We start from the raw sequence: 16,940 nt of genomic DNA, 5'->3' as shown, positions 1-16,940 counted from the left end.
CAGCAGGGAGGGGACGCAGATATGTTTTGTTTAGTCCAGGGTGTTTTGAGAAAATTGAATTTGTTATCAAGATTTTACAAATCAGGATATTGTACATGAATATACTCCGTCATTTCTGGAAAAATCAGAAAATCTAGCAACACTAGGTCTAATTCTTGCCCGATAGCAAGGGACCCTGAGAGCAGATAAGCGGCCCTGCCTTCGGAGCTCTCTCCAGTTCGCCTTCCCCCAGTTACAGTGCCTGTCAGGCCCCATTAGCTCTTTGAGTTTGCTATCGTAAGAATAAAGGAAGGAGCGCACAGGATAAAAACCCATCGGCTGGGTCTATTCGTTTTTTCCTAGAGAAAAAAAAAATGTTTCCTGTTTGTCCTTTCGAATATAGTCTCACAGAGAAGCTCACAGAAGCAGCCCACCTTTCTAGCCCACAAACTTCCCACAAGCCGTGAAAGTCGCACCGGCTCTTGCACCCAGATCGGTTTCTCCCGGGTCTTTGGCTCAGGGCCCCCGCCCCTACATTGGCCTTTCCCTTCCTCCGCCACCTCCGCGCTCCGAGGCCTGGGGCGGGTCGCGGGTACGGGCCCCCAGCCCCCAGCCCCTAGCCGCTGCTCTTTGCCCCGGGCCAGGGCTCTCGGGCTCGCCCACGGCGGCACTGAGCATGCTCAGAGGCGGCCGCGGGGGCAGGTTTGCTTCGCAGGCGCTCGCACTCGGCGGCGGGCGGGCGCGCGGCTGCAGCTGGAGCTCCAGCGCCCGGAGTTGGAGTTGCCGGGAGTTTCCCCCCAACCCCTCCCTTTTCGCGCGCGGCAGCAGGAGCCGGCGCGGGAGCCGCGAGCGGCGGCGAGCCAGCACCCGGGCCGGCTAAGCCTTGTCCGGAGCCCGGAGCCCCGCGCGGGGCAGCCCCCCGGGGAGGAGCCTCGTGCTCTGGGACGCGTGCCGCGCACTGGCACGGCTGGGGCGCGAGCCAGGCTGCACGGTAGGACCGGGGCGAGGGAAGCCAGGCGGTCAGGGCGGAGGCCAAGCCCGGGAGATGCGGTTGCAGCCGCCACGGCTGTTGGGGCGCCTGGCGCTCCGTCCGAGGCGGGTGGCTGTGAGGCCAGGGGAGTAGGCAGGCGCCCAGAGAGATTCTTCCAAGTTGGCGGGTGGCGGGAGAGGGGGCCGCGCGCCCCGGCGCAGCTGCTTTGTGCGCGCAGAGAGGGACTCGTGTCCCTGGTTCTCTCCAACCCTGGGACCCGTTGTGCGGGCAGTATTGGGCAAGCCGCGGAACGGAGCGATTTCCTCCGAGAAAGTTGAGGATGGAGCCTTTTTTTCCGCACCGTCCCCGCGATGGGATGGGCCCCGAGAATGCCGCCCCGAGGCTCCCAGTGTGGGGGAACTCGGGGTCGCTGCGCCTCTAGCTTGAGCACAGAAATCCGCGAATCACTCCGATCTTCGCGAACTCTGGCATCTTCTAGGAAAATCATTATTGCCAAAACTGAGGCGAGCTTTTCTGGCGGGCACGGCACCCTGCCCCCAGGGCGCTGGCCCTGGGCGATGCCCCCTTTCCGATCTCAGTCTTGGTCAAGGGCGCCAGGTTCCGAATTCGCGCTTGCAGTGCACGCCAGCATCGAGCCTCACCAACACCGCCGGGCAACGTGGCTGGAGTAGGTGGGTGGCTCGATTTTCCCTCCAGCCTTTCCTCAGGTTTACAACACCCCGCCACCTCACCACCCCACCCCGTTCATCTTCACAGAGGACAGGACCTGCAGGTGGAGAATTTGGAAAGACATCTTGCTCTTTAGGAGAAAGTCCCCGGGGTGTATCTGCCTTTGATTCTGGCCCCAGGATTTCATAACGAACCTTCTTCTCCCCTTCCTATTACGCTTCCCTAGGGACTGGGTGGGAGAGAATAGGGTCGGTAGGTCCGCAGGAACTTCCACCTCATTCCACCCTCTCCTAAGATTGCCTTCCGGGCGACCCCAGGACCCTGGAACTGGCATTGTGCGGATTGTAAGGGTGTAGAGGATGCCGACGAATTTTTCCTGGCTTCACTTTTTTCACTTCTTGTTTTGAGTTTTGGGGTTTTGCCTGCACACTAGTCAGAGCTGCGCACTAGTCAGAGCCACCCTGGGGGTGGAGGAGCTTCAGCCGAGGCTGTGAGCCGCTGTTCGTCTCAGAGGCTGCTAGTGGGAATCGGTCCAGAAATGATTATGCAGGCTAGAAATATGCCTCTCTTTTTTTCTTTTTTGGCTGAACACCTTGGCTGTTGGGTTTGTGTGTTACGTTCTTAAAGGGACACCCTCACACTGCTCAAGTGCCAGGATTTAGGGGCTCACCATTCTGCTGCCTGTTTTTCTCTTTGCTTTTTCCTTGAGGGTAGTCTGCTTTGGGGCAGATTTCTAGATGTGCGAATCACATAATGTGGATACACTATACAGTTCTAGAGTCAGACAGACTTGAGGTCAAGTTTCAGCTTTACAGCTGATGACAGTGCTGATGGACAAATGATTAGTCACTCTGAACTTCAGTTTTCTCTTCTGTCAAACGGAGATAATCGTGGCCTTACCTCCCTCCATTGCAGGGTTGTTGTAAACTCAGATGAGATAATGAAAATGAAAAGTGCTAAGAAAACTTTAAAAGCACCATTCAGGTCTTAGATATTGTCTCTGTGCTCTTCACTCAGTTGTTTTGAATGAGCTAATTCTTAATTATAACAAGACATCTAGGTCTTCTCTCCTCTCTGTCCACTCCTCACCAAGTGGTTTAGTTGCTTGGGCCTTTGGAAGCATCTGTTTACCCTTTTTCTTTCTCTATCCTCAAATCCATCTCTTTTGATTTTAAGAATTGGAGCTCCAGTCCTCATATTTATCTGAGGAAGGCGGCATGATGTAGATTAGGAGATGACTGGGGTGGCCTTATCAACATTGAGAGTCCTAGGCCCCAGAATTGGCACGGTCAGAAAGGCCTTAGTTTGAAACTCAAGGCTGATGAAGAAGTCAGCAAATCCTGGAATGGAGCTCTGACTTGACCTCTAATAGTGACCTTGAACTAAGGACTCAACTCCTAATCTGTGAAATCAGTCTATGAAGATTAAAAGCCAATATCAATTGAAGGCAAGAACAGGTGAGATTATCACTCAGTTAAAAAGGGTTCACACGGGCTCCTGAGCCACCCCAGGTGCAGCATCTTCCCTAATCTTAGGGCAGTGGTTCTCAGATCAGAATCATCTGGAGGGCTTGTTAAATCTCAAACTGTTGGGCTATACTGCCAGAATCTCTGATTCTCTAGGTCTAGGGTGGAGGCCCAAGAATTTGCATTTCTGACTAGTTCCAGATGATGCTAATGCTGCTACAGACCATGCCTATAGAATCACTAACTTATGGGGTGGGAGATAGTAAGAGAGATGAAGTTTGTTGTGAAATGCCATTATTTTACTAGCTCATATACAGAGACAAGGTTTCTTTGGGGGTGTGTTGGGAAGTCTCCTTAGGCATTTTATGTTCCAATGCCTGTGCCACTTACCATTATCTAGGTTTAATAATTCTGATTGCTCTTCAAATGGATGAATTTTACAAAGAGGTAGGATTCCCCCTTCTTTTCATAGTGTAAAATATGTAGTCTCAGGCTTTAGATCACCCTTGGGTAGTGCCGGATTGGTGACCTTTATAATTTATAAAATCTAAAAACTACCCCATTTCCTTTTTTGGAGAAACCTCAGACATTTGTGGAAAGGAGGTTACGTACAGTTCTGACAGCTTGAACCTTAAGGTTGGAGGACAGAATAGATCACCTAGGGAACAAGTTTAAGAAGAATTTGCAGTGGTGTCTTTTCCGAATGGACAGCTTACCCAGGCCCTGGAAGGAGCATGAAGTACACCCCACGACAAATGTCCCATGGTGGTTAGACCTGGCAAAGCCCTTTCATTCCTTCTGGAGAATGGTAGTGGCATTGGCAGCGGCTGAGACCCTCTCTTCGTCTCTAAGAGGGTTGAAGGCTGGCTTTCAGGGGCAGCTGATCAGTATTAGTGTGGTGTCCTGTGTAACCTAGCTTGTAATGAAGCACTATTGGGACCTAACCCAATCTTAAGCTCTTTTCCTTTTCCCCCACGCCATAGTCCTGTGCTGTGAGCTCACCATGACTTCCTATGACCTAGACTGTGGCCTTGAATTTTGACTGCTTTGCATCAGAGAGGCTGTGGGAGCCTGCTTGAGTCAGGAGGGTTCCTGCAATAACATCCTAAGGAAGAAATAAAGTTTACATAATGTAGCGCCCAAATCAATTAGGTATAAGAGGAGGTCAGTCAGTGCCTTAACTAGTTCTTGTGTTGCTAGGCCAAATGGGATCCCAGCTCACTGTCATGCTTTATCTCAGCTGTCCATTTGTGCTTTGTTTTAGTTTTAAAATGATTAGCACTAGAGAAACCTATCAGTAAATCAGAAACCTTTAAAAAACTCAAGTGTACACTTAGTGTTTTAGTAGATAAAACTTCCAGGCCCAAACCTGTCTTCCTGACAGCAATCAGCACTTGGTGAAGGAACAGCCTTCTGGTTGTCACTCTTAAGATTCATTAGCTAATTTCATTGGTTTTTCCCACTTAGTATAAGTAGGGAACATTTCTATTTTAAAATTTCTTCCCATAACCTGATGTTTATATTTTGGGTGTTACCCATGCTTTGAGGGCAGCCTCTTATCACTGTTGTTCACTTTTCTCAGTACATGGTATCTTTGCTCCCTTTAATAAGTCTGTTGTGAGACGGTCATTATGACACTTTATTTCTTTTTGGTCATTAGGACTGTTATTACTGAGTCACAGAGAGTCAGGGCCCATTCCTAGAGCATTATTCTCTATGTTCCTAGAGGGTGCTTTTAAACTAAAACACTAGTTATACTGCACTAGCTCATTTCTAAGATACATTCTTTTTCTGATTTCAGAAGCCCAGATGGATCTTAAAAATTATGAACACATTTAGGCCAGGCGCAGTGGCTCACACCTGTAATCTCAGTGCTTTGGGAGGCTGAGGCGGGTGGATCACCTGAGGTCAGGAGTTCAAGAGCAGCCTGACCAACATGGTGAAACCCTGTCTCTACTAAAAATACAAAAACAAATTAGCTGGATGTGGTGGTGGGCACCTGTAATACCAGCTACTCGGGAGGCTGAGGCAAGAGAATTGCTTGAATCTGGGAGACGAAGGTTGCAGTGAGCCGAGATCGTGCCATTGCACTCCAGCCTGGGCAACAAGAGTGAATCTCCATCTCAAAAAAAAAAAAAAAGTATGAACGCATTTAATGTGCAGTTTTTTTTTTCTTCTGTAACCTAGTATGTTAGTGTAGTGACTATCAATTGATGACATCCTCAAACAAAGCAAGGTTAGTTCCTTATTCTGGTAGAAAATATGGTTTCTACACAGTGCTGTCCAGCTGATAGAATTGCTGAGCAGTTAGCTCAGCAGTTCCGAGAATATGTTGGGTAAAGTGCTGTTGGGGTGAGTATTAATCAGTGTGCTCTTATAAAGGGCAAATCCATTTGGGAAGCACTGCCTATTATTTTTTTTTCCTCTTGTAGAGATTCTCAACATGGGCATCATTATATCAAAGACTATGAGAAGTACTATAGTTAACTATATCAACGACAAAAACTTGGTTACATTTATTCAAGTCAGTGTTTCCCAGAATACAGAATTTTCTGAGGTTATATATGTATCTTTTAGGACTCCATTACTGAGTTAGCACAAACCACAATTTTAATATGTGATTTAATATTGTGGGTGGGATGGTTTCACCTAGTATATCCTGAAAATATAGGGACATTCATTAAGTATGGCTATTAATTAATTAACTCTATAAGTGGTTACTTATTTTTTATTTCAGAGTAGAGAAGAACATTTTAAGCTGTAGTGGCTAAGAAAGTCTCCACGAAGGAGCTGGACTGTGATAATATAAATGGTGGATAGCACTCTTTGATAGATAAGGGACATTTTAGGTTGGAGGGATAATGAAGCAGGAGTAAAGACTTGCATTTGTGCCTGCATATAAATAATTTTCAGAGCATACAACAAAATGGATTGTGCCCAGCACAGTGCGAGATTTACTGAATCTGTGGTGGTGGTCAAAGAACCTATTAAGCCCAGGCTTGGTTGCTCATGCCTGTAATGCCAGCAGGTCAAGGCTGCAGTGAGCCCTGATCGTGCCACTGCACTCCAGCCTGGGCAACAGAGTAATATCCTGTCCCAAAAACAAAACAAAAAGTTTTTTGATTCTGTAAATCCGTTGAAGTAGCAGACGAGTTATAGAGAGGACTGGACAGCTGGTTGCAGGAGTGGAGGCGCAACACTCAGGATGAAAGCAGTCAGGGGTGCCTGGAACTGGACGGGGGCATGGAAGTGTTCCTGTGCCATTAGTCATTAGGGGGATGCAAATCAAAACCACAGTGAGATGGCACTTCACACCCACCAGGACGGCCAGGTGGAGAATGTGGAGAAATTGGAAGCTTCCTACATTAGATTGCTGGTGAATATGTAAAACCGAACAGCCACTTGGGAAAACAGTTTGGCAGTTCCTCAAAATGTTAAATATTGGCTTCCTAATGACCAATTCCCCTCCAAGATAGCTACACAAGAGAACTGAAAACATGTTCATGAAAATATGAATATTCATAGCCGTATTCCTTTTTTTTTTTTTTTTTTTTTTTTTTTGAGGCAGAGTCTCATTCTGTCTCCCAGGCTGAAGTGCAGTGGCACAATTTCTCCTCACTGCAGCCTCGACCTCCCAGGCTCAAGCAATCCTCCCACCTTGGGTTCCCGAGTAGCTGGGACTACAGGCATGTGCCACCACCTCCAGTTAATTTTTTTATTTTTGGCAGAGATAGAGTTTTACCATGTTGCCCAGGCTGATCTCGAACTCCTGGGCTCAAGCAATCCACCTGCCTTGACCTCTGGGATTACAGGCATGAGCCACTGCGCCTGGCCAGCAGCCTTATTCTTAATAGCCCTAAAGTGGAAACAACCCAAATATCCATCGGCTGCTGAATGGATAAACAAAATATGGTACATCCATGCAAGGAAAACTATTCAAACATAGAAAGGAACAAAATGTTGATTCATGCTACAACATTGATGTACCTTGAAAACATGCTATGTGAAAGAAGCCAGATACAAATGACCATGTATTTACATGATTCCATTATGAAGTGTACGCAATAGGAAAATCCACAGTGACAGAAGTAGATTAGTGATTGCCAGGGGTTGGAAGAGGGAGAAATGGGGAGAGACTGTTGATGGGTCTGAGGTTTCTTTTTGGGGTGATGAAAATGTTCAGGAATTAGATAGGGTGATGATGGCACAATTTTTTGAATACACTGAAAACTACTGAGTTGCACACTTTAAAAGAGTGAATTTTATGGTGTATGAATTATTAAATTTTTTAAAATAGGAAGAAGGTAGTTGCATCCAAAGGAGAGTTTTTTGTTTTTTGTTTTTTTAAAAAAAATGATGAGACAACTCCAGAAATAGGGTTTCAGTTTCAGGTTAAATTTTCTGCTATTGGGAAAAAATATCTGGATTATTCCTTTCTCCTTGTTTGTCTTTGGCTTTCTAGAATGCTCTTGTTACTCTCTCATTCGAAAGTTTACTACCTGAATTAAAAGGATTTTGTTCCAAGTTGCTCCTGAGTCAGTGGGATCGTTTTCATGGCAAGTGCCTTGTCATCTTCATATCTGAGTGTGTTTCTGGATTTTCCTCCAGAGACAAATTCCCTATTCAGGCTTCCTTGTGATCCACCAGAGGGCATGCTGACTCTGCAGTTTCAGTTTAGCTTCCCCCTTAAGATCTGACTGTGATAGACATTTTAGTGTCATCTTCTAATTTGTTTGTAGAACTCTGTCAAGACTGCCTCCTCCCTCTTTTTAAAAAATCTCTATTTAAAGAGGGTTCATGTGGTGCTCAGCATTACGTGAACATCAACGTATTTGGGTCCAAGAGGCATGATACTAAATGAGGTTTAACACCGCTGGAGCTGACACCGTTGGCCTTTGGGTAGACATTCTTCTCTCTTTAACAGTGTGGTGCCACAGGGCCTCTTGAGATTTTGTTAGAATGCTGGTTCTGATTCAGTAGGTCTGGGATGGGGCCTGAGATTCTGCACTTCTAACAAGCTCTCCCTGATGCAGATGCTGCTGTCGAGTGGATCACACTTTGAGTAGAAGCTGATACAGTTTAGAGAAGATGGCTTCAGAATGGGACAGGGCCGAGTGTGAAACATAGCTCTACCATTAACGTGTGCATGACCTTGCGCAAGTTAATTAACATCTGCGCCACAGTTTCTTATCTGTACGATCAGAGTAAGACCAAGCAGGTAGAAATGTATCTAGCATCATGTGCCTGAAATGCTAAATGTTATTGACCTTCTCCTGCCCACAAAGATCAAGAATTCTATGGTAAGGAGTAAGGAACAAAATACATGACTGTGATTCTCCCACCTGGAGCCTGTGCCCCTTGCCCTCACCAGCCTCTGCTTCCTCTGTTGCTTTTGGGACGGGCACTAATCCCGGCTGGCTTGCCTTCTTATGGGATTGGCATGAGGACATTATGAGCTGTAAGATGAAGCACCTCTGTAAAGTATATGCTATTACTCTACAGTGCTGGCTTGGGGAATTACATCCTCATAGGTTACCCAAGGTGAGTTGGTGGCTTGTTAAATTTTTTCTGTTTCTGTTTCCTTTATCATCATTTGAAGTGGAAGGAAATAGGAGATTGTGTTTACATTTCAATTAAGTTGATGGATCCTCTTTCTTCTGGGAAACAATACGTACAAATAGTTTTTAAGAATTAAACTAACAAAGCCACAAGTGCAATAAATCAAACTAGTTTCCAGTCTTCACAGCCTGATGTTTATTGCTTTCCTAAGGGTAGTAATTGTACCCTTTGAGACCCTGTTCCACCTTCTTGTTTGACTCTTGCATGGATTGTCAGGTTGGGGTCTTTAACGCCTGATGACTTTGAAGAATGAGATTGTTTACTTTGTTACAATGCCAGGGCAGAGCATTTGAACTGCTGTTGCATCGACATCAGGTAATCAAAGATAAGATATTTGGGTTGAAGCCTCATACACTAGGCTTCACTGGGACTCACTGCCCTTCTGGAAGGTAGAGGTGGCCGTGTCATTTGGAAGTGAGAATTATCTGATTCCTCTGGCAGGTGAATATGTGTGCTGCAGTCTAGTCACTTTCCATAACCGCTGTCTGGTGACTAAGCTTGGTCAGATAGGGCGTATATCAGTGAGCTGTTTTTTGTTTGTAGGCTGCCTAGAAATATGTTGACTTTGTACAGTCTAAGCTGAAAGCCAGCAGTAACTGGTGGTTAAGAAGTTAATATTATTCTTGAAAAATTTAATCTACCCTATCATTAAAGAGCAATAAGGAAGCAGTCCTGCTGCTGAGAAGGAGCTGGGAATATGAAGCTGGGTGTTCCTGAAGCAAGTTGTTTTAAGATTAAATCCTTATCCACTATAACAATATATTTTTTTTATTTTTATTTATTTATTTATGTATTTATTTATTTGAGATGGAGTTTTGCTCTTGTTGCCCAGGCTGGAGTGGAATGGCACGATCACATGCTCACTCTGCCTCCCGGGGTCAAGAGATTCTCCTGCCTCAGCCTCCTGAGTAGCTGGGATTATAGGCGCCCACCACCACTGCCCAGCTAATTTTTTGTATTTTTAGTAGAGACTGGGTTTCACCATGTTGGCCAGGCTGGTCTCGAACTCCTGACCTAGGTGATCCACCCACCTCGGCATCCCAAAGTGCTGGGATTACAGGCGTGAGCCACCGCGCCCGGCCCCGTTTTTTCTTTTTAAACTGTCTACCTTGAATATAGGAAGTTGGCACTTATATAAGGAGCTTAAAGCTAATAAAGTAGACATTTCTCCCAATTTCACTACTGAGAAATGAGACTTCAGATCCTTTTTTGTCATTGGCAACCACATACTTACTGGTCTATCTAATAGTTGATTTTAAAAGATGGAACAGGAATCTTGAATGAAGACATCGGCTTTAGGGACAGCCTTTGCTTTCAGTCCCCACTGGATTGTGAACTCCTTCAAAGACAAGGATCTTCATTTTTGTATCCCAGAGGATACAAACTATGCGTGTCTGTCATACAGTAGAGAATCAATAAACATATGTTGAGCTGCTTTTCTTCTGTGATTCCCCTTCACTATCTAGTCTATTATTTTTTGTTTCTTTATCAGAGAGAAACCAACTCCATGACATAAAAATAATAAATTTTTATTTAATACTACCTATACATTATCATATGCTAACATAATACATGGTTCTAAGCACTTTACAAATGTCGATTCCTTTAATCCTACAACACACTCTCAGAGGTAGGTACTGTTACTTATCTCTATTTTACACTTGAAAAGACTGAGATAGAGAAAGGTGAAGTGACTTTTGTCTAAGGTCCTGCAGTACTATGTAGCAGCCTCAGTAGACTTTAGCTCTCAAATATTACCCTCTTTTCCTGAGTTGCAGAGAAATGAGAGCAGACATGCCTTTCCACCTTCAATTCTAACTACCTCCCTTGTCCTCTGCCTCCTTTCTGACCACCCCCAAGTTCCAGAATAATGTGACTTGAGTTTGGAAAATAAAGTTACAGGTGTAAAACATGGCTCATTCATATGGCCCCAGGCTGGGAGTGAGGCCATTCACACAGGAGCCATTTAGGTTGAACTGTATGACCTTTGCAAGGCTGTGACCTCTAGCCCTAGGCCTCTGAGTTTGTCAGGTCACCATATGCCCCAAGTCGGTGCCTCTAAACCTTTATGTACGTGTGGTCACCTGGGTATCCCGTTAAGATACAGATTCTGGCTAGGCGCGGTGGCTCAAGCCTGTAATCCTAGCACTTTGGGAGGCCGAGGCGGGCGGATCACTTGAGGGCAAGAGTTCAAGACCAGCCTGGCCAACATGGTGAGATCCTGTCTCTACTAAAAATAAAAAAAAAAGTAGCCGGGCATGGTGGCAGGCGCCTGTAATCCCAGCTACTCGGGAGGCTGAGGCATGAGAATTGCTCGAACCCAGGAGGCAGAGGTTGCAGTGAACTGAGATCGCGCCACTGCACTCCAGCCTGGGCAACAGAGCGAGACTCCGTCTCAAAAAAAAAAAAAAGATGCAGATTCTGATTCACTGGGTCTGGGGTGTGTCTTGGGATTCTGCGTTTCTGACAGCATTCCAGGAAATGAAGAGGGCTAATCCTTGGGCCAATGCTGTAGAGGAGCCGAGTCTCCATGGGTCCAGCCTTAGTGTTCCAAGCACTTTCTTGCTTGAAGAAGGCCTAATTCCTAACCTGGGACCCAGAGAGAGACATAAGATATCCAGAGAGATATGCACCAAGAAACTGCAATTTATACAAAGACAGTCAGAAAGCAGCTGAAGACAGAATGAGAGAGAAACTAAGTAAAAGAAACTTGATGCCTCCAAAATGAAGAGTATGCCTCATTTCCATATGTGAACTGAAAAGCTCTCCACTTTTGAAATAAAGGCTTACTATAGAGCAGCACTGGTAATAGAACTACAAGACTTATAATAACTTCCTGTTTGAGTTGAAATGAAAACTCATAAAGAATCTATGCTATTAACCCCCTAATTTATACTTTTGTATTCTTTTATGTTGTATTTTGTATTTTATGTTGGACTTCTTTTTTAAAATTTTGTATTTATTTTTAATTGAAAAATAATTGTGTATACTTATTGTTGTACAACATGATGTTTTGATATATGTATATGTTGTAGAATGACTAAATCAAGCTAGTTAACATATGCATTACCTCCTATACTTATCATTTATTTGTGGTGAGAACATTTAAAATCTACTCTGTTAGCAATTTTGAAGTATAGAATACACTATGTCAACTATAATCATGGTGTTGTACAGTACGTCTAAATGTATTCATTTCTCCTATCTAACTGAAAATTTGTATCTTTTGACCAGCATCTCCCTGGTCACTCCATCTCCTCCCCTGGTAACTACCATTATTTATTTTTCTTTTTTTTAAAAAAAAGCTTTTAGTTTCGAGGGTACACGTGTAGGTTTGTTATATAGATAAACACAAGTCATGGGACTGTGTTGTACAGATTATTTTGTCGTCCACGTACTAAGCCTAGTGCCCAATAGTTATTTTTTCTGCTCTTCTCCCTCCTCCTACCCTCTGCCATCAAGTTGGCCTAATGTCTGTTGTTCCCTTCTTTGTAACAACCACTCTAATCTCTGCTTCTAAGGGTTCCTATGTCTGACTTCTTTCCCTCGATTTTGTGAGATTCATCCACGTTGTATATGCAGCAGTAGTTTATTTATTTTCATTATTGGATAGTATTCCTTTGTGTGAACATAAATTGCTGATGGCAGATGTTTGAATTGTTTCCAGTTTTTGAGTATTATGAATAATGCTGTTGTGAACATTTATGTGTATGTCTTTTGATGACCATGGGTTTGCTTTTCTGATTGTGGGTGTGTGTCTACAACTGCTGATTTCTAAGATGTGAATATGTTCAGCTTTAGTGAGTACAGCCAGTTCTCCAGTGTGGCTCTTCACACTCCTATCAGGTATGAATAAGAGTTACATTGTTCCACATTCTTGCCAACACTTAGTTTGATAAGTCATTTTCATTTTAGCCATTCTGATGTTTGTATGGGGGTCTGTCATTATGATTTTAGCTTATCTTTCGCTTATCACCATTTGAAGTTCAGTATCTTTCCGTGCCTCTTGTTTATGTTTCAGTTGTGTGTGTGAGTGTGTGTGTGTTCGTATTTTTAAAAACACAATGAAAGTTCCACAGAACATTTGTAAAAAGTCTTGAAATCTGTAGTCATGGGGGTTACCTGTCACTGATATCTGATTTTATCCTCAAATCTTTCTGGGGAAGGAGGACATGAAGTGGTATATAGAGGTATAAAACCCTTTAGCAAGGAAACTTGCTGAATAGTTGCAGCCAGCATAGATGGCCCAGGGCAATTGTAAAGTCAGAGACCATTGGAAAGCGTAAAACCATTTGATCTCCAGATGAGTTTGCCTTTTGTAGAAGTCCCTCTGGAAGATAGTAAACCACCTTAAAAAGTATTGCTGAAAACATTTTTTGGAATTGCTCTAAGCATGCATACTTTTGAATACTTTAGGTGCTTTTAAAATGACCTTTGAGCATGTACAGTGATTTTGGGAAATAGCAAGACTTCTCAGAGCCCAGTCCCACTGGAAGGAAGGACTAATGCCATGGGTGACAGACAAACAAAAAACCCTAAGCATTATTTACAACACTTGCCTGTAAAGGAATGCAACTTCCTTTCTTGAGTGAAGACTGAAGACATTAGCAGGGGGGGAGAAGATGCCATTTGAATGATGTCTTTTAATCTGTTTTGAGTATTATCATTATACAGATGAAAAGTCAGGTTTAGAGAGCAAAAGAGAACATGATTTAAAAGTCAAACCTTACTGTCTTGCCTTTTCCTTTCCCTACCCTGCCTCTCCTCTGCCAAGTGTTGGAGGAATTAACAAAACTCTGTTGCAGCCAGAAAAACAAGTGCTGATAGTGAAGTTCTGGTTTCCATTCCTGTCCTATTTCAGAGTCCCAGGAGCTCTCCGGGCCTCTGTCAAATGGGGCTCTGTGGAGACGGGAGTCCTAGGTGGCCTGTGTCAGGCTTCAGGACACTCCTGTTTCCCAAACCTGGTTCCTGCGGTCCTGCTGATCTTTGGAGCTCTTCAGGGCCTTTCAGGGTCCTGCCACATTCTGCCAGGACTGTCTTACTGTAGGCTTTGCTGTGTCTGCTCCTTTTTCTTCCTGACTGGCAAATAGTTACCCAGAAAATACTTTAAAGATATGCTGATGAATAATGTCACTGTTGTAAATATATTCCGTGTATATTCCGTGTAAAAAGCAGGTCTTTTTCAGGGTGGATACTTACATAAAATCTGACCAGTAGAGGAAGGGTATAGCTGATTTCTTTTTTTTTTTTTTTTTTTTTTTGAGACGGAGTCTTTCTCTGTCGCCCAGGCTGGAGTGCTGTGGCGCCATCTTGGCTCACTGCAAGCTCCGCCTCCCGGGTTCACGCCATTCTCCTACCTCAGCCTCCCGAGTAGCTGGGACTACAGGTGCCCGCCACCACGCCTGGCTAATTTTTTGTATATTTTTAGTAGAGACGGGTTTCACTCTGTTAGCCAGGATGGTCTCGATCTCCTGACTTCACGATCGGCCTGCCTCGGCCTCCCAGAGTGCTATGATTACAGGCGTGAGCCACCGTGCCGGGCCAGCTGATTTCTTTAATGTTCATTTATTCCTGAACTTAAAATCTCCTATTAGTTTTCCCCAAGACCCAGTGGGTTAATGTTCTTTGGTGTACAGTAAAGACTTTCAGAAATTTTTCCTGAAAAGAATGCCCTGGGCAGGTAGCTTTCAGATAGACAGTGGGGCATTTGGCTGCCCCAAGGGTCCAGAAGAAAGACATATGTGCTTGGCCATCCCAGAGACCTGTTCTCACCCTTTTGGGATCATGGACCCCACCACACTAGCCCTCTTCCACTGACACTGGGAATGTTGTCTATAAGCTGAGGATGTAGAAAGCTGCAATCCACAACCTGTATTTTTTTTTTTTTTTTTTTTTTAGATGGAGTCTTGCTCTGTTGCCTAGGCTGGAGTGCAGTGGCACAATCTCGGCTCACTGTAACCTCCGCCTCCCAGGTTCAAGTGTTCTCCCGTCTCAGCCTCCTGAGTAGCTGGGATTATAGGCACACGCCACCATGTCTGGCTACTTTTTGTATTTTTTGTAGAGACGGGGTTTCACCATGTTGTCTGGGCTAGTCTCGAACTCCTGACCTCAGGTGATCCACCCACCTCAGCCTCCCAAAGTGCTGGGATTACAGGCGTGAGCCACCGTGCCCAGCCCACAACCTGTTTTTCTGGCTCAAAGTAGTAGCAAAGAAACCTCTGTGTTTCTCCTGAGACTACATAGAAGAATGCTTTCTTCATTTGGTAGTTTCTTTATTTTTAACACCTATAATCCTGCACAGTCTTGGTTTTTACTGCAGAGTACTTGGCCGTGGGTAACCAGATTGCTAAATTTCCTATACAGATTATAATTTTATTTTGTTCATTTTCACACAGTTTTCCCTGGATAAAATGAGGTAGCTGAGAAAAAAAAAAATCTGAGGACATTTTAATGAAAACTCCCTCTGGTAAGATATTCATTTTTATGCCACATTTAATTCCTGTAAAGAATTCCAGGTGTCACTAAGAAGCAGTTGAACCCAGTGGCTGTGAATATCTGGTGATCTAAACTCATTTTCTTATCAGATTATATTGTCCTATACACCTGTGTAGGTTGTATATGTCAGATCTGGACTTGGCTGGTGGACGTTTGAACTTATTGACTTCCTGCCAAAAGAAAGAAACGTATAAATGGTGCTTTGTACTTTGAATTTCATGGTGTCCTGAGTAAACACAAAATATACATTGTGACAGGAGGAGTAAAGGACCGCCCACATCCTTATTTTTTGAGTGGGTGTAGCTAATGATTAGTTCCTGGATATGTAACTAGGATGTAGGTCAGGTCCCATTGTCATCTGCAGCAGAGGTACAGTAAGCACTGCCTCCCTATAGATGGCTGTGTTATCTCACAGGTACAACTGTCTAAAGTTCTTTTTATGAGAATTTTTTTTTTTTTTTTTTGGAGACAGAGTCTCACTCTTGGCACCCAAGCCGGAGTGCAATGGTGTGATCTTGGCTCACTGCAACATCCGCCTCCTGGGTTCAAGTGATTCTCCTGCCTCACCCTCCCGAGTAGCTGGGATTATAGGTGCACGCCTCCATTCCCAACTAATTTTTGTATTTGTAGTAGAGACAGGGTTTTACCATGTTGGCCAGGCAAGTCTCAAACTCCTGACTTCAGGTGATCTGCCCCCCTTGGCCTCCCAAAGTGCTGGGATTATAGGTGTGAGCCACCACACCCGGCCAAGAAGTTTTCTAAGAAGTTTTTAATAAGCTTCTTGGTTTAGGAATAAGGAGCTGACTTCAGTGAATATCTGAGGCTTCCTCTATGTGATATTGATTAAAATATTAATAGCTGTGCATATGTAGTGTGCTGGGCACTGTGCTGAGGACATTTTATGGATTCTTTCAACTCTTTTAATTAGGTGCCGTTAGTAGCCCTGTTTTACAGAGTCAGAAACCAAGGCTCAGAGAAGTTGTCCTTTGGTCCCAGGGTCACACATCCCATCCATGTGACTCTCAAGTTCAGGCTCTTGACCACTGCACTGTGCTGTACTGAGGCAGTGCGTGACTAGAGGGTATGGTCAGAACCTGGGGCCATTCTTGAGAAACTGGATTTCAAAAGAAAGAAGATCAGACGTTTATTAATAAGAAGTGCATCAGTATGAGCGACTGCATTTTAAATATGCTCAGCTTATGTGAGGGATGGGGAAATTGTAGCAGATTTTGAGAAGAAACTGGGTTTTGAAGGAGAGAAATGCCATTGACATTTAAAGGAGGGGAAAGATATTCAGCTTCATGTAAGGATGATGACCTACATCATGGAAAGGCCTCCACAGAGGGATATGGTTCTTGTGTGGGGGTGTTAGGGGGCAAGTTTACCTGGAACAACTCTTTCAGTAGGTTTAGTTGGTTTTTCTTTCAGTAAGTGTTTGGGTATTATTACCGGTACGTCCTTCCCCTGCCTTTATCAAAAGCAAACGTACAGGGCCAAGCTTCTATACAGCACCCTACTTCTTTCCTTGTCCATTTCATGTCCAGGCTTGGAACAGGAGAAAGGACAGACAAAGATATTATAGTTTCTCTCCCCTTCCTCACATAGATGCTGTGTCATAGTGCTATTTTGGGGTGAAGAGACCCCAGGAAATTCCTGGTTTAAAATCCTGCAGGGTCATATACCTGCATTTTCTCAGGCACTTTTTTCATTTTGTTTTGTGT

At 44.3% G+C, this 16,940-nt stretch overlaps 1 protein-coding gene across 4 annotated transcripts in view; it reads left to right on the top strand.

Annotated features, from left to right (window-relative positions):
* Positions 1-660: 660 nt before the first annotated feature.
* The window catches only part of STXBP6 (syntaxin binding protein 6), a 240,928-nt gene continuing 224,648 nt past the window's right edge, over positions 661-16,940 (top strand). The window contains exon 1 of one of the 4 annotated variants that reach the window (XM_008961288.5): positions 661-970. Coding sequence is in view for 1 of the 4 variants with exons in the window: in XM_063596482.1 (XP_063452552.1) it covers positions 15,175-15,190 (16 nt within the window). In the remaining 3 variants the exon portion in view is untranslated. Of the gene's footprint in view, positions 971-1,547; positions 1,642-12,204; positions 15,191-16,940 lie in introns of those variants that run through there. The other 3 variants (XM_055097413.2, XM_008961292.4, XM_063596482.1) reach the window with 3 other exon arrangements.

Source organism: Pan paniscus, chromosome 15, assembly GCF_029289425.2.
Source record: "Pan paniscus chromosome 15, NHGRI_mPanPan1-v2.0_pri, whole genome shotgun sequence".
In the NCBI taxonomy this organism is placed as follows: domain Eukaryota; kingdom Metazoa; phylum Chordata; class Mammalia; order Primates; family Hominidae; genus Pan; species Pan paniscus.
This window is presented reverse-complemented; position numbering and strand designations above follow the sequence as displayed.